Source organism: Trachemys scripta, chromosome 5, assembly GCF_013100865.1.
Source record: "Trachemys scripta elegans isolate TJP31775 chromosome 5, CAS_Tse_1.0, whole genome shotgun sequence".
NCBI classification, from domain to species: domain Eukaryota; kingdom Metazoa; phylum Chordata; order Testudines; family Emydidae; genus Trachemys; species Trachemys scripta.
Genome location: NC_048302.1, coordinates 88,014,240 through 88,039,324, shown reverse-complemented (window position 1 = coordinate 88,039,324; position 25,085 = coordinate 88,014,240). Strand labels below are relative to the sequence as shown.

Sequence of the window (25,085 nt, the reverse complement as noted above, 5' to 3'; positions counted from 1 at the left end):
ATTTTATTATTACACCCAAGTTTCATCTAAATGTTAATATTCCCTTTTAATCTCCGAATCAATAGAATATAGTAACAAAGAGGAACCATCTGTTACAATGTTAATCTCTAACTAGATATAGGTAACCACAGACAAGTAAGATCACTATCTTCTAACAATACAAGTCTGCATTTCAAAGCTCTAGTCTATCTAACATGGCTTCGTTAGCTATTTATAAGGAATGGCCCTAATTACCATTTATAATATAAGAAGAACAGGAGTACTTGTGGCACCTTAGAGACTAACAAATTTATTAGAGCATAAGCTTTCGTGGACTACAGCCCACTTCTATATGCATCCGAAGAAGTGGGCTGTAGTCCACGAAAGCTTATGCTCTAATAAATTTGTTAGTCTCTAAGGTGCCACAAGTACTCCTGTTCTTCTTATATTATAAATGGTAATTAGGGCCATTCCTTATAAATAGCTAACGAAGCCATGTTAGATAGACTAGAGCTTTGAAATGCAGACTTGTATTGTTAGAAGATAGTGATCTTACTTGTCTGTGGTTACCTATATCTAGTTAGAGATTAACATTGTAACAGATGGTTCCTCTTTGTTACTATATTCTATTGATTCGGAGATTAAAAGGGAATATTAACATTTAGATGAAACTTGGGTGTAATAATAAAATGTCTATATTTCTCTTTGAAGTTTGTAGTAAACGGTCTATGAATTGCTTATGAATGCAACCAATTACCTATGTTTTACTTAATTACCTTACCAATTACCTTAATTAATTTACTTTAATTACCTAGGAGGTTTTACTTAATTAATTAATGGAGATATCCCATCTCCTAGAACTGGAAGGGACCTTGAAAGGTCATCAAGTCCAGCCCCCTGCCTTCACTAGCAGGACTAAGTACTGATTTTGCCCCAGATCCCCAAGTGGCCCCCTCAAGGATTGAACTCTAAACCCTGAGTTTAGCAGGCCAATGCTCAAACCACTGAGCTATCCCTACTTCAAAGACACACTGCTTCACCCAAGGAATGCCTGCTGTCAGATATCTATAAAGATCTATAAAAGAACTAAGGTCTCAATCCTGTATCTCAGATCTGCTTAAGCTTGGTCAGGGGAAGCTTGAGTCACAAGACTGAGGTCTCCAGCTCCAGTCTGGATTACCCTGCTAATTCTCATGGAAGAATTTGAACAAACTCTATATATGGACCACCTATTTGGACTACAACCCGATGAACTGATTCTGGAAAGAACCTTTTGCAACTCAGCAGCTCACCATCTTTACTATGAAACTGACCTAAGAATTTCATTCATATCTGTATGTATAATCTTTTAATCACAATACTCTTTTCTTTTTAATCTTAGTTTAGTTAATAAGAATTGGCTGTAAGCAATTATATGGATAAGATCTGAAATATTCATTGACCTAGTGGGTAATGTGTCGGATTCCTTAGGATTGGTAGAACTTTATATGTGATGGACAAGATTTTCAGTAGTCCTCATCATATTGGACTTGGCTGCGTGGGTGGGAGCCCAAGGCTGGATTGCTTTAAGGGAACTGTATTTCTGGCTTCGGGGTAACCAGAGAGGTATTGTAGAAGCTGTTTTGTTGCTGCCTTAATGAATCTAATAGAATAACCACCAGTTCTGGGGATTGTCTGCCCCATTCTTTGCAGTTTGCCTAGACTGAGCGTTCTCAGCGTGCCCCCCCCAGGCACCAACGGTCACAGCAAGCATACATAGTTTAAAGTTACATACGTCTGCTTTGTATCTCTTCAGTCTTCTCTCATGAAGTTGGGGAACAAGTTGCAGCAAAGGATGCAGGACAGACGACTGAGAGGACATGAACACAGACACATGAGCAACAATGAAATCCTGGTCTTATGATGCAAAGAATGTCTCTTATTATACGACTGGTTTATGGACAAAACATGCAAAACAAAGGACTGAAGATGTTAACTGATAGTTAACTTTTTGGGTACTCTGAATTTATACCTGAAAGATACAGCATATTTATTTAGTCCATGAATACATCTCCTAGATTGGTAAAGTGAATCTTCTCTACTGAATGAACATAGGTTATTGTTTTGTCAGGGGCAAGTCCAAATTCTGACTTCGATCAACCTATGTGAGTGCACGGCTAGCTCTGTGAATATAGTGAACTGTGCAGAGAACATTTTTGGGAAGCTTTCATTCTCCATTTCTGATTACTACTGTTTCTGAGATGATCTGCTATTGTAATAGACTGCTTCAAATTTCCTGGCACTCAACGTTAATTTTGCTTTAAAGTAGTCTGAATCACAGGAATAAAAGCGGTGTTCTATTAAAAAGTAACTTCTAGTAGTGTTCCTGCCAGAATAGATATATATTTGAAGTAAAATCAGCAAATATGATGCAGGTCACCCTATTAGCTTCAGGAAAGACAAATTAAGGCCCAGAGTCTGCAATTCACATGCTCAGGCACACTGATGTGCTTGCACTGATCCCTGTTGAGTTCAGTGGGGCTCCATGCAGGTGCAGCAATGTGCCCCTATGCAATGAATCAAAGGATCAAGGCCTCAGTATGGATTATTTATTACATAAGGAGTAAAATGTTCTGAGAAATAAAGCAAACTATAATTACCTGTATTCATTCAACTAATTTTTAAGCCCAAATTGATCCTTGTTTAAACAAGAGAACATGGTTCACAACATGAAAAACAGTGCATATCTGATATTACTTTTATACAAAGTGCAACAAAAAGGTTGAATTACTATTGTAACAAAAGTTACAGCATATTTAATAGGAAAAATGACACTGTCATTTTCTTTCATTTGTAGGGTACAGAAACAGAGCAGATGCTTAAAGAAAATAGCATTTCATGCAGTAGAAAAAACATCAAACCTAAACATGAGCGGCTGAAGTTCCAAAGCAGCTAGCAAAGTGCTATCACCAAACTCAGCTGCCTTGGGTCTATGCATGATAATCAACCAGGAAACATATTGACTATAGCTTTAACTGGAGGTTTAGAAAATAACTTGTACTGTGTTCTAGCAATGATGCAGCATATTCCCAATGGAAACATATAGCACAAGACAACAGTGAACATGACAGAATGATTACCAAAAAGGGAAAAGCCTGAATGTTACACTCTCAAAACGCAGTGATGCACAATGAAAGAGCATGGTTGCACATAGAAAACAAATATCTATGTTATGTCTGCACTTTAAAATCAAGAGCTGATCAAAATGTAGTTTATTTGTTGGTGATGAGATTTTTAAAAAAATCTCAGAACATTAGGATAGTTGATTTATTCTATTTTTTGTTTACTGTGAAATCCAAAATCTTAATTAGCATCTTCTATTAGATATATTTAATAGTTTTCAACATTTTAAGGCCAGCCTCTCAACTAGTATAAATCAGCATAGCTCCATTGACTTTGGTGGAACAACACCAGTCAACACTAGTTGAGGATGAGGCACATGAGATCTTAATTTCAACATGTAATTATATTAGATATGCTGTTTATAAAATACCAGAAATGAACATGGTTTTATTTTTTCTAGGATAAACATGTGTCTTGTGACACCCTTCCTAGATTTTGAAGTTACAATGTTCAGACACAGGCACCATTCCTTGGACATTCCATTATTTTGTTTAAATGTACAGTATTAAGGATACTGTGTCAAACTCCACAAATTATTATTATTGATCTCCAGCTGGAGAGACTATCAAGACTACAGCTAAGAGGAATACTGTCTTGTTTTTAAGTACAAGCACACATTTGTTCACAAAGAGGGGTGGTGAAACTTACCATGATGTTTGAATTGCCTGAGTCATGAGTCTTAGAATAATGAAATAAGAACTGTTCAGAAAAAATTAAAAGTGGGATTTTACTACAAGACAGGTTAATGGGTTATGGTTTTCTTGACAATATAAGTGTGACCAAAAATATGTATGACAACCTTACCCTTTTAGTGTTGTCTTTTTCCTCTAAACTCTGTGGGAACAATAATTGGTATAGATGCTTTAATTTCTAAAACAAGCCAAGGTCAGTTTTAGTAACATTATAAACATCTTGGTACTTTCTTGGAACATTTTACTCTTTTAATAACCACATTATATTTCTTAGGTTGTCAAATTAACTGCTGCTTTCAAAAACTATTGCGTACTGATTGCTTTCCACCAGAAAACTTGACTAAGTAAGTCATTTTTAGTCATTACATACATTTCTTTACAATCATTAACATGCTACTATTGGGCCACTTTCTTCTTTCCACTATTTAGAATAGCAGAACTTTATTGCTTTGACACTAATAGACTTAAAGGAGTTCATGTTTTAATGATTCAGCAAGGTGTGAGGCCCCATTCTCCAGTAAAAGTAAACTAACAATACAGGGAGGACAGGAGACTCCCCTCCTAGGTAACGGAAGGAAACTAGTTCATTCCTACACTGGAGGCTGTGTGGTTACTCTAACCCACAAGCTACGAAAGCTCCATAGACTGAATATTCCAGAGGCGGAGAGAGATTGTTTCCCAAACATAGGGCTTGGTCTAAAGCTAATCAAAATCAGTCTTTCAGATGGGTTCAGTGAGCTTTGGATGAGGTTCATAAGGCATTGCAGAATGAGGGAGATATGGATTTATACTATCCCTCCAGGACCTGACCAGCAACATAACTACACAACATGGAGCTGGAGGCTGTGGCAAGCTAGTATCCATGGTTATCCAAGGACTGCCCAGCTCAGAAAGCTGGGGATAATTACTATTTGCATGGATCCTCAATTTATTTTAAAGTTTCAGGCAGTTAGTATATTGAAAATCATATTTCAAAAGTGTAAAATAGATTTGAATTTGCACTACCTGAGGTTTCTGTAGAAATCCCATGACCATAAAGCAAAGTTCTTCCAGTGCACTGGATGTCTATTGAAAAGGAAATGTGAACTCAGACACTGGATTACTTATTTAATGGCACTTGAAAAACAATTATAAATAATTAAAATAATATTGCTCTAACTAGACTCACCTCAGGGTGAGGATCTATGATGGACAGGTAAGCAGAACATGCATCATCTACCTGTAAAAATTTAGATGTTACATCTTAGAAAGACAGACTGAACAGTGAGCAGATAAAATGTATACATTTTCAAATAGCATTCAGTGTAGCAAAAGGTATGACAGGATTATCAAAATAGGTGGTTGTATATGCTTTGCATGCACTCTTGAGGTACAAAGCTGGGTTATTTTCTCTCTTTCTCTCTCATGTTCCCTGCATGTAAATATATTTTTATTCAAGTAAAAAAAATTGACTGAACAACTAAGATTTGCACATGCCCAATGTCAGTAACCACATGGTCATATTTCTGTACCCCTCATCCTTCCTCACTTCTCCCACTTCCTACTGTCTGTCACCTTCACTGAGTCATATCTTAAAAGTTAATTGTAAACTCTTTGGGCAGGGGTTGCGATATCTCTTCTGAAGCAGCTGGAACATTTTGGGATTCCAGACTCTAAAATAATAATGCCATGCAGGAGGTACATAGGCCATAGCTCCCCAAGAGTGACTGAATTTCAGCTTTCCTGGGGATTTACTATATGTATATCCCACTAGAGCTATGGTATGTATGCCACCCCTTCTGTGAGACACTAAGCACCCTCAACTCTCAATGACTCCACTGATTTCAGTTGTCACTAAAGGGACTCAACACCTCACATGGTTGGTTTAAAGGGGATGCTATATACAAAAATCACAGTGCCAATGAGATATATTCCAAGGAAGTTAAACTCAGACCAAAGGGCACTGCTGGAGGTGTGACTGATTGACTGTGGACCACCTACATAACATATAACACCAGTGACAGGAATAGACACTTATTGATCAGTTCTCAAGTAATCCAGGAGAGAGTGAGGAAAGGGAAATAGGGGACTCATAAAGGCATATGAATTCAAGTTATTAATATTTTCAGTGAAGAAAGTTCAAGAGTACAGTATACTCCCATTTATCCAAATGGCCTGGGGCACATCCAAAATCTCCAGATAACCAGGTGCTTGGATAAATTATGGAAGTGCTATTTTAAGATGCAGTTTTGCTAATACAGACATATGGGGAATGAAGGGAGTAATGCTGCTGTTTGCTTAATATTTTTGCTTTAGATCCAGCACAGATTTTTTTTTTTTTTTTTTTTTTGACATGATCCTGCCAATATGCTGTTGCTGGTGAAATAGGATTACATCTCAGTAACTGCAGGTAACTGTTCAGAGCCACTATACAAATAAAAAGCTGTTGATTAGCACTAAGTGAGACCTTATTAGCAAGTGATTGAATATAGGCTACATAGGGGACATAATGTGGCTTCAGATAACTAGGATTTTCAGATAAAAGGAATTCAGATAACTGGAAGTATACCATATTTTATAATGAAAAAGGAAGGGTTACCAAAGCCCAGAATGCAGGACCAGGATATAATACTATAGGGAATTTTTTTTAAAAAGAGGTTTAACTTTTCATGACAGTTTAAAATTTGTGTCACTTGCAACATACAGTAGCATGTGACACATTTTCCATAAAATATCCTATATTTTTAGTCCAGATGACAAATACCTTTTGCAATCACGCTCTGAATCATGCATTATGTTCCAGGGAAGTGTTTTTCAAAAAAGACTGGACAATACAATAAGTTCTATAACAAATATCAGAGATAAAGAATTCCAAACGTTACACCTTGGCAAGCACAAGTTACAAAAGAAGATACAAATAATGTTGGTTCAGGTGCTTTAGGAGAAGCTTTTCTGCTCAGAAATTAATCATATGAAAAAAACATTAGGAGAGATTGAGGAGAGGCGAGTAGCTCACCACGCTCCCTCTCCAAATAGCCTTTTATGTTAAAATGTCTCCTCCCCCTCCCCCTTTTCCTGAATCTCTGTGTCTCTGGGAATACTAATAGATTATTAAACATTGCTACTGTGGGCTTAGTGTTGAAAATGTATAGGTGTAAAGCGAAAGTGGATAAAATAGACCAATTCAAAAATCATATTTTGGGATCCCAGGCTTTAAGCCTGATTCCTACCTAGGGCAATCCCTTTCTGCTGCTGGAGGTCTCTGTTAGAGGGTTACTGTAATTCATGAACACTAAGCAAGATAAGCTGTAGGCCATCTTGGTCTCAATGGAGAGCAAGACTGAGAATCTATCAGCCAAAATTTACTTTTAAATGGTTGAGTTGAGAAGAATCTACAATATCTAGACTCGGAGAATGCTAAAAACCAAGAACTCATTAAAAAAACCTATAATTTTTATCTTTGCAGAGGTATCTCCTCAATACCTGCCTTCTCTTTTCTACATCACAAGGGTGTTATGATGATTAAAAATTGTGAAGTGCTTAGATACTATAGTAATGTAAGGACAGAGTACAAGTGCATTAAATTCCCCAGCAACTAGGGTGTGAGATTCTGGCTCATGAAGACATACTGAGTTAGCTTTAATCTAGCTAGCTTGGCTCCCAGAGTAGCAAAGCTGCAGCAGCACATGCTTCAGCATAGGCTAACCATGCAAGTAATTACCTAGGGTCCAGGGTGGGTGTATATAGACCATGCTGAAGTATGTGCTGCCCCAGCTTCACTGCTTGGGTACTAAAGCTAGCTAGATTAAAACTGGTTTGGATATGTCTCTGTGAGCTGCACTCATACCCCATTATTGCAGTTAAGACATAGTCTAAGAGTAACACCTGGCAAGTATTCAGTTATTCTAGGGATGCTGTCTCTTGAGTGATCTGCTAGTAAGAATTAAAAGGAACCAAACGGGACTGCTGATTCTCATAACCTAAACAACTACCATGATTTGGAGGATCCTACTACCAGGAGATGGCTGTATTTCTTTTATTAGTTTGCAGTCGTCCCATATATAATCCAATCCCACATTAATTTTGCTGTAAAACACACACTTTGTAACTGTTTGATTTTGTTATATCATTCTATACAGAGTTCATCATATTATGGATTGATCCTGCATCCACTGAGATCAATGGGAATTTTGCCTTTGTCTTCAATAAAAGCAGAAGCAAGCCTTTTGTTACAACACGTCTAATTCGAGGGATGTATAAAACAAATGTCTTCTACGTTTCTGATTTTTCATCTAAACCCCTAAGTGGTTTGGGACTCATTTTCCTGAGAGACTGCCCATCAACTTATATGATCAGTATCACAATGGTTGTATTCGGCGCAGGTGTTTGCACTAATACTCCTGAGTTTAAAAGGGAGCAGAGGCTGGCAGCAAGGTATTCCCTGGGTGGGGTCTTTGACTCTGGAACTTCCTCTGTCCTCACCCCCTTGATCCACCAGAGCCCAGATCTGTTAACTTTCTAAGGAAAATTTTGCATTACTCTTTAGGTTTAAGCTGACAAGAAAGTATAAGGCTGCTGTTTTATTAGTACTGTACAGGGCCAGCTGTGCTGCCCCAAGCAAAAAAAAAAAAAAAAGACCCTCACCCAGCGCTGCCCAGCCCCGCCGAAACACTCCCTCCCCCCCAGCGCCATGCCATGCCGCCGAAACAAAAACAACCCCGCCCCCTCCCCCCAAGCGCCGCCCGGCCGAAACAAAAACAACAGCAAAAAACACCTCAAGTGCTGCCCCGCCAAACCAAAAAAAAAACCAACCCGAGCGCCCCCTGCCACCCCAAGATTGGCCGCCCCTTACAAGGTGCTGCCCCAAGCATGTGCTTGGTCAGCTGATGCCTGAAGCCGGCCCTAGTACTGTATGCACATCCTTTTAGAAGAAACATCTTGAACTTTTACTAGTAAGTTTACTGCATGCATATATATATAAAATGCATCCTTTTCCTATGATCAGTCTCCTGTTTTCTAATAGCATATAGTACCTTAAGGATGTTGCGGATGTGAGTGTATGCATATCCTGAGGTAAAGCCCTTCTGAATGTTATATGTCAATGCTTTGTCCGTATCACAAGGCACTGAACAATGCGCTCTGGCCACCTAACACACATGTAACATATTGTAATCAAAATACTTGTACATAAATCAAAAAACCCAGAACTGAGACTACAACATGCTATAACATCAGTCAGCACCCACAATGTTAAAATATATAATTGAAGCAGTACATAATCCAATATCAAGTGAACCAAAATGACAGGATGTGATTCAGTAGCTGTTTTAGTATCATATACAGTATCTTTAGAGTAATATCTTTTGCTGTAACAATCACTACATTGTATGTATTCTACATTATGATTATACGTATTTTCTCTGTGGCCCATAAATATGCCTAATCATTGCCAGTTACATGAAAGCTTGCCTCCCACTACCAAGCCTAGCTCTTCATGAGCCAACACAATTTGTTCCTTACTCTAATGACCTCCCAACTCCCAGCCTAATGATCATTTTGGTATTTTCAGCAATCTGAAAAAGGTGGTTGCATCCCATGCCCAAAAATCAATATAGAAGGGTACAATCTATGTAGGAGAGGTAGAAAGGGATGGAGGAAGAGCTCCACCAGTATGTCAGAAATATTTACAGTGCAAGATGGATACATGTGTGAGCAGTAGGAAGAACACTTTTCAATGCACTCCAATCTGAATCTACTCTGCTTATGATCAGAGATGACTTGATTAGTTCGTGTAGTTCAGTATTTCCTTCTTTGGGGGAAAACCTGTGCAAAGGATGTGGAATGCCAAAAAATAAGTCTCTGTGATTGAGGATGTCAGGAAACTATGGCAGCTCTCAAACTCCAGCCATGTAGCAGGGATCATATGGAGTATATGGCCCTGCGTGAGGAGGGGTTCTATGATAATGCATCAGTGGTGTTCTGATCTTTTATACTTGCCCCTTACACAATAAATTAGCAAGAATCATCCACAACTGCCAAACTGTAGCAGAATATTATTAAAACACATGGTTGATCCAACACTTGAAGATATTGCTGCTTACTTCATTCCACAGCTGCAAATCTTGTTCTGCCTGTAGTTCTTGAGATGGCACTGGTACACCTGAAAACAGAGAGAGTGATACCATAGAACAAAGGCTATAATTATTCTATTTATAATGATTTTTTTCATATATATAGTATCTCAAATATATAGTCTCATATAGTATGTCAAGTAGTTTATATTCCTAAGGATTTGATGCCCAGAATACACTGTTAGAATGCACAAAAGTGAAAGATACAGGGAGTTATAGTATACAGGAGCCTGTGGCCGCAAACATTATTATATTTGCTCCAGTTGTTTCTGTCTGATGAAGTTAATTTCTTCATTGGAGCAAAGTTCCTTTTGCCATTCACAATACAGTTGCAGAATAGCTTCCTTGAAGAAAATGGAGTTACACAAAGGTGGAAGGAGGCCCAATACATTTTAGCTATTCTAGCTCAGATTTCATGTAATTTACACTGCTGATGTAACTGACAGAGGATTTTGACCCGCCATATGTATAAGTTGTGGAAGTCATTCTATTTCTATCAACATTCATGCTGATGTAACTCTGTGGTAAGCTGTAAGTAGCAGGTTGGAAACATTGTCTAGCAGTCCCGGACTAAAATCCCAGTCTAAAAAACCATTCCAATTCCTCCAAATCTCTCAAGTCTCATAGCTCTCCAAGAGCTCATCTCACTTGGTGCATTCATCAAAGAACTGAAAATAGTAACTATAGCTCTGACTTGTTAATTTATTGTATATTACACTAAACATGGGTAATATTGTATAGGTTCACACATGAAACATTTTTATGTGTATTTTGTTTAGTGGTACGGATAGCATTTGATTTTTTGACTTTTTGAAGGTGGCCTTTTTGACAAGATAAAAAAATGTTGCATATCAGCTTTGCATTTTTTCTCTGTTGAGTGTATGCTATGTGGAAATGCTAAGATTGTTGTAAGATAATAAATATCTGTTAATTATTAAGTTATGTGACACTGGAAAGCTGGAGCCAAGTTTGTGTTTTGCCTTACAATTTACAGTTTGTTGCTATGTGCATTGAGGGTAATATTATTGTTGAATTGAAAATGAGTTTCTCAGGGAGCATATTAGTGTGTTGGGATGAAGGAGTATTGTAATGGTAATGGGCAAATGCCTGGAATTTAGTGCTGAGTTGGGTGTGAATGCTGCCTTAATTAATGACTAGAGCTAGTTGGAAATTTCTGTCAAAATGGTTTTTTATTGGAAAATGGAAATTTGTCAAAAGAAAAATATCTCACGGGAAAGGGTCAGTTTAGCTGAAACTTTTGTTGGGAAAGTTTCTCAGGTCCAGGATGGAATTTCTGATCTTAACTGGAAGAGGAGGGGCAAATGAGCAACAGACTAGTGGCTGCGGCACAGACCTGGGATATGGGACACCCAAGTTCAACTCCCTGCACCAAATCAGACAGAACTTAATTGAACCATAACTTCCCAGGCAAGTGCCTCCACTACCTGGCTAGTCTGGGGTGGGTCTCTCTCAGTCTCTCCTTTTGAAGTTGTTCCATTTTGTACAACTAGTTAAATATTAATTCAGCACAACTGACTCCCTCCAAATTAAGCAGAGCAGAGAACTTAATGTGTGAACCCCACATCCCAGGTGAGTGCTCTAATCACTCAGCTATTGGTTATTCTTCTCTCACACATGCACTTTTCATAAAAACTTCAGAAGGTCCCAGTTTCATCCCAATATGGAACAGGAAAATTTTTGAAATCTCAAACATTTTGGCAGAATGGGAAGCTATGTCCCCCCAGCTCTATTTACACCTTCCTTGCCTTTCAGTGTTTATGTTAGTGGCAGGATATACACTGTAGCAACCTTAGCTACAAATTAATGAATTTTTTTGTGTTCAAATTTCCTGGTTTTCTTTTATGTTTTTAATTAATGTATCCAAACTTGGTGATATCTGGAGCTGGAGAAAGGACCTATTTGGAAAGTAAAGCTGGGGAGCAGATAATAATCTTATCTTCTCCATTTAAATCTTTGCTGATCAGGAAGAGAAAACTTTCATTTGATGCTCCAGCTGCTTCTGTCTAGCTCTCAAAGCTTTTCACATGAAACAACAGCAGCCTGATAGAATGAAAAGCTTTGAGCACCAGGCAGGAAAGTTTCAGTATTGGTTAGAATTTTCTAACCAGCAGTATAAACTTTTGAACAGAGCAAGTACAATTGTTTCACCAGCTCTGGAGTTTCCTTCTCCCTCCCCCTGGCCAGCTCTATTCCCAAGACTTTAGGATATATCTACACTATAAGCGCTACAGTGACACAGCTGCAGTTACACCACTGTAGCATAGATACTTACTATGGTGACAGAAGGATTTTTTCCAATTGCTGTAGTAAATCCATCCCCTCGAGAGGCAGTAGCTATGTCAATAGAAGAATTCTTCCATTAACCTAGCAGTTTCTCCAACCAGGGCTTAGGTTGACTTAATTAGGTCTCTCAGGGTGTGCATTTTTTCACTCCCCTGAATGACATAGCTAAGCTGACCTAAGTTTTTAGGTGTAGCCCACGCCTCCCTCAGTCTCTATCCCATGCTTTAAGCCCTAGACAGGCACTGTCTGTCCTACAGCCACCATCACTGCCCCCTCCACTGCCTCATCCAGTGTTCATCTTGTAACCTAGATGGACTTCATTGATATAAATTGTATACAATTTTGCCAAATATGGATGAATATATCCATGTATAGAAATTACATGTAGAAAAATTAAGCACTTAAACCCTGATTCAGGAAGGCATCCCTATTCAGAAAGGCCACTTATGAGGAAATCCAATGACCTGGCTAACTTTGTCCACTACGAATTCATTCTCTCATCTTTCAGTTCTTCCATTTTCCTCATATCCAGTCTATGTCTAAGTTTTGCAAACTTTCTGCATAACATCTCTTTCCTAACTATCCACACAGCTAAAACTCTCATCTAGATTCTCAGTATCTAGTTTCAATTACTTCTGTCTGGTCTTGTCAGTCTTGCCCTACTCATATCTGTTGAGAAAGCTGCTGCAAAGATCATTTTCCTAGCCTGTGTCACTTTGACCATCTCACCCCTTTCTTTGCATTCCTCCACTGGCTCCCCCTTCTTTATCACATCAAACATAAGCTACTCATCTTCACTTTAAAGGCCCTTCATGGCCTATCCCCACTCTACCCATCATCTCTCATTCACTACTGAGATGTTGATTCCCAACTGAAATTGGCCCATGATACCAGTCTCCATCAACCACTTGTTACATTTTCAGCACGTACCTTTGAACTTTCTCTGATGCTGCCCCTCATGTTTGGAAGGTGCTCCACATAAATATCTACACAACAAATATTCTCCTTCATAATCCCTTTTAAAACTCTCCTTTGCCATGATGCCTACAAAAACTTGAGAACAGGCCACTAATGTGCTGAGACAACTGCCTGTCATGCTGAGCAATATGGTCTCATTGTTTCCTTGTATTCCCCTGTTGATCTGCATCCATCTGTTGTCTCTTATCCTATACTTAGATTGTAAGCCGTTTTTGTTCTGTGTTTGTACAGTGCCTAGAACATGGGCTCCTGGTCCATGACTGGGCTCCTGGGCGCTGTGGTAATACAAATAAATAATAATAACGTACTTTAAACTCATGGTTAAAATTAACAGCATTGCCAGCTCTCATGATTTTATTGTGGGTCTCCTGATATTTGGGGTTTTTCATAAAGGCACAACTTCTGGAGGCATGTGATTAGGTGGAACTTTCAATTTTTGTTAAATGAAAGCTAAAATTAAATTTCTAGACCTCATACTTGCTGAGAAAAGCTTGAAAAAATGACCCACATGCACACTAAAGACTTAAAAACCAGAAAACCCCAATTCTATGGGGTTTTTTTTTTTTAATCACATTATTTTTAAACTAATCTACTGATTTTGGGAGTCCTGATACACAATTTTTAAAAGCTTGGGTTTTGAAATGCTGAGTTAAGCACATGCTTAAATGCTTTCCTAAACTGGGGCCTTAGTTTACAACCATAAATATGCAGGTACGGTGGAGGATACTGAAGGGGTGGGAGTGCTTGGGATTAGAGGGCACTGGAAGAAGGAGCAGCTGGCAAGAGGGTTTCCCAAAGCATGCAGAAAGTCCAGGAGAGAACCTGGTGGTGCACAGACAGCGGGACGGGGAAATATATTCTGCAGCCATTAGGAAATTGGCGGAAGAGCAACATCATCCTGCAGAATCCGCAAAGTACAGGAGATCGAGAAGACAAGCTCAGCCAGTGAAACAGTGAATTATTTAACTGGCTGAACTGTGGGAAAGCCCTTATCCTGTAAGGAATGCTTTCTCCATTAGCTACATCTCTTTACAGAGTAATGTCAAACAATATAGCTAACACTTCTGGTTTTTAGATGACTGATTTTTAAAATAAGTCTATTTGGGAGATCTAATGACGAGTGATGAATATGAAGTTTGAAATCTGAGTGTTGTAAGGCTCTTCTGATTATAAAGATTAGAACTATGCTAAATTTTAAAAAGGAGAGATTTGTAAAGGTTCAGAATAACTAATTTAACATAATAATTGTATAGTAAATGTAATTAGGATCTGCTGAACAGATACTGTAAGCCTGGGGATGATTAATTTTCACACAAAAAACACCACCTTGGGATTTAAATCTTGTTTTAACTGAAAATACAACAAAGCCTTAGCAATGGGAGGCATCAGTGATACACCTCTACCCCGACATAACGCTGTCCTCAGGAGCCAAAAAAATCTTAAAGCGTTCTAGGTGAAACTGCGTTATATCAAACTTGCTTTGATCCACCGGAGCATGCAGCCCAGCCCCCCCAGAACACTGCTTTACCGTGTTATATCCGAATTTGTGTTATATCGGGTCGCATTATATCGGGGTAGAGGTGTACTCCATAAAGTCAGATTTTACATGCATAAATGTAAAATAAGTAGTTAAAAACAGCCAGCTCTAAATAATTTTCCTCTGCTCTGTATATAGTGTATTTACCAGTCTCTTGAGACTTTTATTTGATTCTTGTCTACAATGATCCCGACCCTGGATCTAGTAATCCTGGTTAGCCCAAACCTGAACACCACAGATAAACAGCCCCTTTGCCTGAGCCTCATGAGCCCAAGTTAGCTGCAATGTAAACAGGGCCGGCTCCAGGCTTTTGGCTGCCCCAAGCAGAACAAAACTAGGGTTACCATACGTCCGGTTTTTCCCAGACATGTCCAGCTTTTTGGTAATCAAACCCCCGTCCGGGGGGAATTGCCAAAAAGCCGAACATGTCCGGGAAAATGCCGGCCGGGCACTTCCCCTCCCGCAGCTGCTCTGCTCCTCCCCTGACTCTTCGGCTCTGTTTAAGAGCCGAGCTGCCCGAGCGCTATGGACTTCAGGCAGCCCCCTTGCCTCCGGACCCCAGCCGCCGGCCGGGCATTTCCCCTGCCGGGCTCTGGCGGCGCAGGGTCCAGAGACATGGGGGCTGCCCGAAGCCGATAGCACTCGGGCAGCTCTGCTCTTAAACAGAGCCGAAGAGTCAGGGGAGGAGCAGAGCTGCCCGAAGCCCAAACGCTACTGGCTTCACGGTTTGCCGGGCAGCCCCAGACCCTGCGCCCCCGGCTGGGCGCTTCCCCTCCCGGGCTCCAGCTGCGCTGGGGAAGCGCCGGCCGGGGGTGCAAGGTCTGGGGGCTGCCCGGCAAACCGTGAAGCCGGTAGCGCTTGGGCAGCCCTTTTCGCGTGGCTGGGAGTGGGAGGGAGGAGGGGCGGGGAAGGGGAAGGGGCGGAGTTGGGGTGGGGCTGGGAAATGGGCGGGGCCAGGGCCCGTGGAGGGTCCTTTTTTTTTATTTGTTAAATATGGTAACCCTAACAAAACAAACAAATTGCCGCCGCGATCTGCAGCAGCAATTCAGAGGGAGGCCCTTCGCTCCCAAGCGGAGTGAGGGACCGTCCGCCGAATTGCCGCTGAATACCTGGATGTGCCACCCCTCTCTGGTGCGGCCGCCCCAAGCACCTGCTTGACAAGCTGGTGCCTGGAGCCGACCCTGAGTGTAAACATATCCTGGGACTGTTCACATGAACAACGCTGGCAGGATTGCAACATTGGTCCCTATAATTACCAATCCTGGATTCAAGAATTAAGTTTGTGGGTTGTTTTTTTTTTTTAAGTAAATAATTTGTGGCTTACTAATATAAAGTCCAAACATACAAGGTTCTAAGCCTCTCCAGTGAGGAGTACAGAAACACTCAAAAAACCTAACTCTATTCCACTCCAATCAGAAATCAGTGGGTTTTTAGGCTACTCAGCACTTTACAGGGTGGGCCCGTAGTTTCCAAAATAATAATAAATATATTTAAAATATGTTATTCAAAATCATCTCAGTTTATTAACTAAAAGGATTCACATTTCAGTGTGTTAAGTACTCCACGTTAACATAAATAAACTGACTTTACAGTGTAAAAAAGATTAGCTCTTTCTACTGTTTCACTAGTTTAGTAATATCAGATCAAGTCTATCAAGATGAATTTTGATTAACTTTATGATTTAAAGTTAGTAAAACTCCAGAATTAAAATGTTATAGAACCTTTCGTTAAGAGAAAATGAAATGTTGCCTTCTTGAGCGTCTAGTGAAAATAACTACTGTAGATACAAATATAAAAGCATAAGAATGGCCATACTGGGTCAGACCAAAGGTCCATCCAGCCCAGTATCCTGTCTGCCGACAGTGACCAATGCCAGGTGCCCCAGAGGGAGTGAACCTAATAGGTAATGATCAAGTGATCTCTCTCCTGCCATCCATCTCCATCCTCTGACAAACAGAGGCTAGGGACAGCATTTCTTACCCATCCTGGCTAATAGCCATTAATGGACTTAGCCTCTATGAATTTATCTAGTTCTCTTTTAAACCCTGTTATAGTCCTAGCCTTCACAACCTCCTCAGGCAAGGAGTTCCACAGCTTGACTGTGCGCTGTGTGAAGAACTTCCTTTTATTTGTTTTAAACCTGCTGCCAATTAATTTCATTTGGTGGCCCCTAGTTCTTATATTATGGGAACAAGTAAATAACTTTTCCTTATTCACTTTCTCCACACCATTCACGATTTTATATACCTCTATCATAATCCCCCTTAGTCTCCTCTTTTCCAAGCTGAAAAGTCCTAGCCTCTTTAATCTCTCCTCATATGGGACCTGTTCCAAACCCCTAATCATTTTAGTTGCCCTTCTCTGAACCTTTTCTAATGCCAATATATCTTTTTTGAGATGAGGAGACCACATGTGTACACAGTATTCAAGATGTGGGCGTACCATGGATTTATATAAGGGCAATAAGATATTCTCCATCTTATTCTCTATCCCGTTTTTAATGATTCCTAACATCCTGTTTGCTTTTTTGACTGCCGCTGCACACTGCATGGATGTCTTCAGAGAACTATCCACAATGACTCCAAGATCTCTTTCCTGATTTGTTGTAGCTAAATTAGCCCCCCATCATATTGTATGTATAGTTGGGGTTATTTTTTCCAACGTGCATTACTTTACATTTATCCACATTAAATTTCATTTGCCATTTTGTTGCCCAATCACTTAGTTTTGTGAGATCTTTTTGAAGTTCTTCACAGTCTGCTTTGGTCTTAACTATCATGAGCAGCTTAATATCGTCTGCAAACTTTGCCACCTCACTGTTTACCCCTTTCTCCAAATCATTTATGAATAAGTTGAATAGGACTGGTCCTAGGACTGACCCTTGGGAACACCACTAGTTACCCCTCTCCATTCTGAAAATTTATCATTTATTCCTACCCTTTGTTCCTGATCTTTTAACCAGTTCTCAATCCATGACAAAATACAAGACAAAATTGTATTGTATTGAATAATTAAAGGAATTAGAAAACTTAGCACGTAGATTTAGGGTGCACAAAAGATATCAGTGGTATTCTACAATTTGACTCATGTTTGTTGAGAATGTCTTTGTATAAGTAGAACACTTGCCTTCTACCATTAGAGTAATATGGAGACAAAAAAGATGAAACACTAACAATATTGACAAGGAACGGTACTTAAAGCCTTGCTTATTTTTATATTGGTATATTTAAAATGACTCCACATTCTCTACATGACTAACTATTTAAGACTATTGTAGAATTTCATTTCACTTCACACACAGGATTCACGTAAATTTAAACATCTCTCTACACCACTTTAACAAGTTTATGCCTAATCAACGTCTAATGGCCACTACATTTTATACTTTGGTAATATGATTTATATTCATTTAAGGTCAAGGGGAATTTTGGCTGCACAAAGAACACAAGACTGTACTCCTTTTAGATTTAGAACATGATCCAACTCCCATTAATTCCGTTTCCACTGATTTTAATAAGAGCCGAATCTGATCTGTATTCATTAATCCAATATAAGTATCTGATGATGTGTAACAATCAGTATGAATATATTTATTTTAACATTACTCTTAAGTATACAAAGTATGTACTGTAATTTTAAATCTCCCACACAGTCTTCTTTAAGCAAAGGTTATTGATAACAGTTTACTTCGCTCTGTAAACAATATGGGCCTGATCCTGTGAGGTGTTGAATGCATGCAACTCCCATGAGCTGAAATCAGTGGGCACACACCAAGATGGCCCCCATAATCCTTTAGAGGGCAAGTAAATATCACTTTATTTCAAGTGGATCCTTTGAAAGGAAACAGTAGCATCAAAAACTTCAAAAGGAGTTTGAACACTGAAGAAATTCAGAGTTTTGCCCAATATATCTGTAGCTATGCAATTTCAAAGAGGTTACTTAAAAAAAAAAAAAAAAAAAAAAATGGCCACACCAGAGTACTTAGCATGATGCAATATTTAAACCTCCCTCCTTCCCGGTGCTTTTAAATATCATAGACTCACAAATGAAAAGCAACCTTCAGATAAGAAACACAAACAAAACAAAAATACTCATTGTAATGACTTATTGTGTGACATTCTTACTCAATGAATACATAACTAACTACTTTGTAAAGCATCTGAAGATATGCAGAATAGAACAATACTATAAAATACAAATTATATTATAACACCTTTATAAATTCGTAATTTTCAGGTTTAATGTCTTATGCTTTTCAAATTAAATCAGGCTGCAGAATAGTTGATTATTTTTTCCCTGTAAAATAAATTGTTTGAGAACACTGAGCCCATTTTGACTCAGAGTAGCAATAAAGAAATAAATATTTCATGCCTTGTCATTTTCTTTTATGTGAAGTTTTCGGTTTAAAATAATATTAGCTTTAATAAATTAACTTTTCCATAGTTCTTTCTAAATTTGAACTTCATGCCTTTGCAATTAAAATATATAAAATTGCAGACTTATGTGTGTGAAAATTAACTAATAATCATCATGTGCATTACTTGTTTTTGTAATTTTTCACTATGATATAATCAGGTTTATTACACTATTCTTGCTTTACATGAATAAAACTGTATAAGCAGTAATCTGAATAAGAAATTCAGTTAAGATTGCCACAGTGGTGTCTATAACCTGCCCTGATGTGCTGAGGTACTGCAGGATGTATCTTGGTACACAAGTTGGTTTGGAGTACTGTTCTGAAAGTAATGATAGCGACTCAAACAAAACAGTGGCTAGCAATATTTACAGGACTTTGTGTCACTACAGAGCTCTTCTCTGTGATTTTCACATTATTTTCAAAGGCAAATGAAATGTCTGTGATCTCCCATAGAAGGTAACAATCTGTTCTCATTTCTAGAGTTGTTTTAAACCATCCTATACAATTTAAAAGTGAAGTATATAAAATTCTGAGGCATGATTAAATTAATCCACAGAAAGGACATTGTTCGCTATTAATTTCTATCATGGTTTAGAATTTTATAGGATCCTATTGCTTTTATCCCTACCAAAATATTTCCTAGGGGGTTCCCCATAAGTGTGTACATTTCTGGGGGGTACCTCTGTATGTGCTCCAGTAAGTGCTTAAGGTAGCTGCCTGGACTCCCAATTTCGTTGCTCTTAAATTCAAGAGAAGGTTTTCTGTATTCAGGATTACTGCAGGGCAGTATCACTGCACCCTCCATCCACATGTTCAGAATGGCATGATTAACTCAAACATCTTGTTCCTCTCCTAGGTTCAGTGCAAGGTTGTGTCCCAAGTCTCCCTTCCGTCCCAGCACCTCTCCTGTGAGCTACAAACACAGATGAAGCACATACGCTTGGTGGCGACACCAGATTAGGAGACTCCCACTCCGGAAGTTTTTCTCCTGGACATCTTGAACCTTTTCAGGTAGCCGCATCCCTGAATAAACTGTCACAGGTACTGGGGCGAGTGGGGAGTTGGAGATTCAGCTCCCCGAACGCTTACACTAGCCCAAGCCTTGTATGCAGTGCAGTTGTAGCCCCGGGGGGCTGGAAAGCTTGTGCCTCTCACCAACAAAAGTTGGTCCCATAAAAAATATGCCCTCACCCACCTGTTCTCTCTCTCAGCCTAAGCACCCCGAGAAAGAGAGGGACTCGCGGGGAACACCCTGTAAACCAGCACACCGCCAAGGGGAGAGAGAAGGGCGGGGGTGGGGCTAGGAAGCGGCAGCTAGAGGTACCCCAGAGGAGCAGGGACAGGGTCTGGGGACGGGGCTGCTTCTCACCTTGGCAGGCGCACGTCCAGGAGGCGAGGAGCAGGAAGAGCAATAACAGGGACGCTTCTGGCACGTTGCTGTGGCGCCCCGGCTGGTTCCTAAGGCTGGGCTGGCTGCCGCGGGGGGAGGCAGCGTGGTGCTGAACGGGGGGCTGCTGCTGGCAAGAGCCTCTCCTGAGCATGGTGTCTGCCGAAGGGGGGCCCGGCTGGCCCCGAGTCTGCGCCGCGGAGCCCTTCCCTGCCTCACCCGCTGCTGCCGCCGCGGCTGCGTCGCTCGCTTCCCTCCCGCTCTGGAGTCGCCACGCTGCAGTGTCCGCGGTCCCTTCCCAAACTTTTAAATCTCCCGGACACGTGGACTGCGTCATCCTGACTCATGGCGAGCGCGTCATCCTCGCTTCCCCGCATCCACGCGGGTCCCAGGCCCGAGGAGTCCCACAGCTCTGCCGGGCAGCTCGTGACTCAGCCCGGGCGAGGGGTCCCTCCCCACCCACAGCAGGGTGGGAGCGCGGGGCCCCGGCTCGTAGCTCGGCCCGCGGCTGAGTGGCTGGGAAGTGGAGATAGGGTGACCAGACAGCAAATGTGAAAAATCAGGGCGGAGGTGGGGGGTAATAGGAGGCTATATAAGAAAAAGACCCAAAAATCAGGACTGTCCCTATAAAATCAGGACATCTGGTCACCCTAAGTGGAGAAGAAAAGCCAAGGCCCCCTGCTGTCCCCCAGGTTCCACGGGAGGGGGCCACAGGCATGGCGGGATCAAGGCATACCCCACTACACACACATTTGGACCCTCTCTTTAACGGATTTTTTTTCCATGAAAAACCACCCCAAGCTGTGTTTGTACAGGGTGGCACACAACGCCCTTTGTGTGCTCTGCTGTGCAAGCGCTGCCTGTTTTGTTGAGAGTCATTTGTATTTGGTTAAAATACTGTATTTTGCATTGTAGGATGTTGCATTTGGAATGGAGTATTTTGGTTAAAATGACAATTTTTAAGAAATAGGACCCTGTTAACCCAAAATAAATGGGTTAGATTTGCACCCAAGTAACTAACGATGGGAATGAAAATCAATGTAGTTATGTGGGTTCCAGTTTCTGGGCAACCAAGACGTAAAACAACTGGGGGAGAGGTATGGAAAATAAGGCAAAATTCTGGTGTCAGATGCATCCATTTATGTTATTTCTAAAGCACTGACCCCTGCAGTAGCTACGCTGACTCTTGCCTTCCATTCTTCCCTACAGAGAATGGAAAAGCAGCACGGGGGAGTTAAGATCTTTAGCCCCCCAATTCAGGAAGCTACTTAAGCATGTGCCTAACTTTAAGTATTGTCTTGTGACCTGCCAAAATTTGTGGGAAAGGCACCTGCTCTAACATGTTTTTTTCACACTTGTGCACTTCTAAAACGACTAAAGGGATTTATCTCAAGAATCACCTTTGAGAAGAGAGCAGTGGTGGTCAATTTCATCTCTAAAGTTTATGGTGCAGAAACGTTTTTATTAGAACAATTAGGAGGATGGAAGTTCTGCTTCATGAAAAAGTTCAAAATTTTGAAGTGTGGCTTCATTCCAAACTGGAGGGAAAACACAATTTTGAAATTCCGGGTGAAGAAAAAGTATACAAAATGTTTCCAGTTGATTAGAATCTTTCATTTAAATGTTGACTTTTAAAAAAATACATTTTATGGTGTATTATAACATTTTTTTCTTCCAAATAAAAATTCTGGTGAAATTGGACTGATTTTGTGAAGCATTTTGACTTCCATGGAATATGGTTCTGTCACAGTTTATCTGACCAGCTCTAGTTTTAAGCAACTAAAAATAGATTTTCAAAATGGAAACCATTTTAACAACTTTAATGAAATGATAGATTATTAAATATAACACATGCAAATTGCAGTGTTTGTGGATTAAAATCACATTGATTCTGGTCTGCAAGGTTTTCCCTGAAACGTCACTTCTTATCCTGTATATACTCTTATTTATTATTTGTGATGCTCATCCATATTACAGACTTCCAGTAGAACTTCAGGGTGAGATTTTCAAAAGCACTCACTGTTAACCTAACTCTGCTCCCATCAAAGTAAATGAGAGTTTTAACTTGTGCACAGGGACATACAAGGAACTTTCCTTCTCCCCAGCTCTTGTATGTTGGGGAGTACAGGGTTGATCAATCATGCCTCCAAGGGAACATGATGCTGGGAAGGGGAGGTGATGGCAAGGCTACAGCACACAGCAAGGCTGATGCATCTGGGGCCATAATCTAAAGGATGAAACAAATTACTCACCTCACCACCTGCATGCAAAGAGCAGCTGTGGAAAGATTGTGTTCCAGTGAGTTGCACCTCCTGGGATGGCACAGCTTCACACTGTTCCCTATTCAGGGCAGTGTCTTCAAATCCACAATCTTGCCCTAAATTTCTGGAATTTTCTATCAGTCCTTAATACTTTATGTGTGAAATCTTGTTTGTTTCTATTGCAACATTGTATAATGCTTAAGCAATGACAGAATTATGGACAATATACATGAGCCAGGTACCCTCAAATAGATCATACTGTTATGTTTTATTGAGAAATTCTAACTGCTGATTATTTGACAGGTGAGGAACAGTAAATGATGGAGTAAGGCTGCTTGATAAGAGTTGGTTATACTGTGAAACAAAGAGCTGATTATACCTGCAACAACAATTTCATCCAGTGTCCAATCTTCGCCCTTAGTACCAGTCACTCTGCCCTACCTGTGGCAGATTAGGTATGTCACTAATTGTCCTCTACCGCCCGGAAGAGCCTCAGAAGCCATAAAACCTGTATTCTTTGATCAATCTACCAACCACTGTACTAAAGCAATACAAAATTCTGTCATAGCAGTCCTTTTCCTGTTCCCACTGGAGCCAATGACAAAGCTCTCACTCACTTCATTGGAAACAGAATTGGGTCCAGTGTCAATAGACTATCAGTCATCAGAGCATTAAATTAAGTGAATCTGTATTTTAAATATCATATTACTGTGTTTATCTTTGCTTAATGAAAAGTGTTTGTTTTAAATCAATATAGATCATGACTGTGTTTCTGTCCTGGTTTCTGTTAAGAAGTCAGACTTGCCATTTCAAAGAGATTAGCCTAAATTAGTAGGCATCATCTCTGCAAAATATGTCCTTAATCTTTAATTTTGGTCCAAATTAATGAATCAGTGTCCTGTGGTTTGGTCAAAGGAAGGGTTTAATTTACTATGTATGTTGTTAATTAATACACGTTAAATATTGAATGCACCATACAGCAATATAAACAAATCTGATGTTGACATAGCTATGACTCTTCCAGACATATTAAACAATGCTACAAAATGTTTTAAGAAACTTGACCTAAAGCTTAAATTAAACTCAATCTTTTGTTTGAAAAAGATATTTGATAACTGAGTTTCATCGGATATCTGTTTTAACATTATAATCTAAAATCTTAAGAGCATATTAAATGAGATTTCTACAATGAGGACAAAATTCTCCAATAGGATGATCCACCCACTCATCTTTCCATTTCCTATGGATCTGCAGTAGAACCTTTATTAATCTTCCTATGCCTAACACTTGATTTGTGTGTTGCCTCCCAAATCTTCAATCCCAGCCCCAAGTTTGGTTAACAGTTGAATTAGACACTAAGGTCAGAAGGGACCATTATGATCATCTGGTCCGACCCCCTGCATGCTGAATTCTATGGATGAGAAAGATCAATAATAATTAAACATGAAATCTGGTTTGTACCCTGAAGTAATGCTGCTGTCCAAACAATGGTCCTCCTCCCCCCCCCACCCCCGCTTTTTTTCTGAATCCTCATGAGGTGAATTCTTCCAGTATTTCTGGGAACAGAAAATGTCAAAAGTTGATTACTCAGAAAAAGTTCCATCCACAAATTTTAGCCTATATATTCTTACTAATTTTAAAGAACATCAATGCATTATTGTTCTTTCCTGATAGCAAAGTAATGTGAATAGGTTTGGGGGAAAAGGATAATCATTCTGGTCATGTCACCAGAGAGCAAATACAATTAATAATGAAAAGGCATGTTACCATTAGGCCAAATTTGAAGTCTGCACTGAGACAAAATTTCTACAGAAGTCAATGGGAGTCTTACAGAATAAGCATAGTAAGCCAAGCTCCACTCTGGGTTTTCAGTGTGCTGTAGCAGAGTTCACAAGGGATATTACTGCATATCAAGTTTGTGTGCTGTAAATTCACACGTCGGCTTGCAAAGCGGTAACTTGCCATATAAAAAGCCCCAAATATTTAGAAATTCACCCTTAGTTTTCATAAAGCTTTCATAGTTGATGATGATTAACTTTGTCCTGAAAAACTATAACAGTAATTTGCATAATTGCAAGTAATACAACATCCTTAATAGGAGGAGGAGAAAATATGGCATGCTGTATCTGTTCTTGTTTGGGTTAATTGCTTGATGAAATTGATGTTACCCAGCTTGCAGGAATAAGCGCATCCTTATTAAAAGGATATTTCCAGTTTAGGATGTTTTGGAGTTCATTCCTTTCTGTGCTCTGATGACT

The 25,085-nt window shown here is 39.9% G+C and overlaps 1 protein-coding gene across 5 annotated transcripts in view; it reads right to left on the bottom strand.

Annotated features, from left to right (window-relative positions):
- The window catches only part of NMU (neuromedin U), a 35,861-nt gene extending 14,883 nt beyond the window's left edge, over nucleotides 1-20,978 (bottom strand). Inside the window, exons 1-7 of one of the 5 annotated variants that reach the window (XM_034772785.1) lie at nucleotides 20,549-20,978; nucleotides 9,914-9,972; nucleotides 5,002-5,052; nucleotides 4,839-4,898; nucleotides 3,946-3,975; nucleotides 3,790-3,840; nucleotides 1,754-1,828 (exon numbers count right to left, since the gene is read on the bottom strand). In XM_034772785.1, the coding sequence (XP_034628676.1) occupies nucleotides 1,754-1,828; nucleotides 3,790-3,840; nucleotides 3,946-3,975; nucleotides 4,839-4,898; nucleotides 5,002-5,052; nucleotides 9,914-9,972; nucleotides 20,549-20,903 (681 nt within the window). In that variant the 5' untranslated portion in view covers nucleotides 20,904-20,978. The remainder of the gene's footprint in view (nucleotides 1-1,753; nucleotides 1,829-3,789; nucleotides 3,841-3,945; nucleotides 3,976-4,838; nucleotides 4,899-5,001; nucleotides 5,053-9,913; nucleotides 9,973-20,548) is intronic. The other 4 variants (XM_034772788.1, XM_034772786.1, XM_034772787.1 and 1 more) reach the window with 4 other exon arrangements.
- Nucleotides 20,979-25,085: the final 4,107 nt, after the last annotated feature.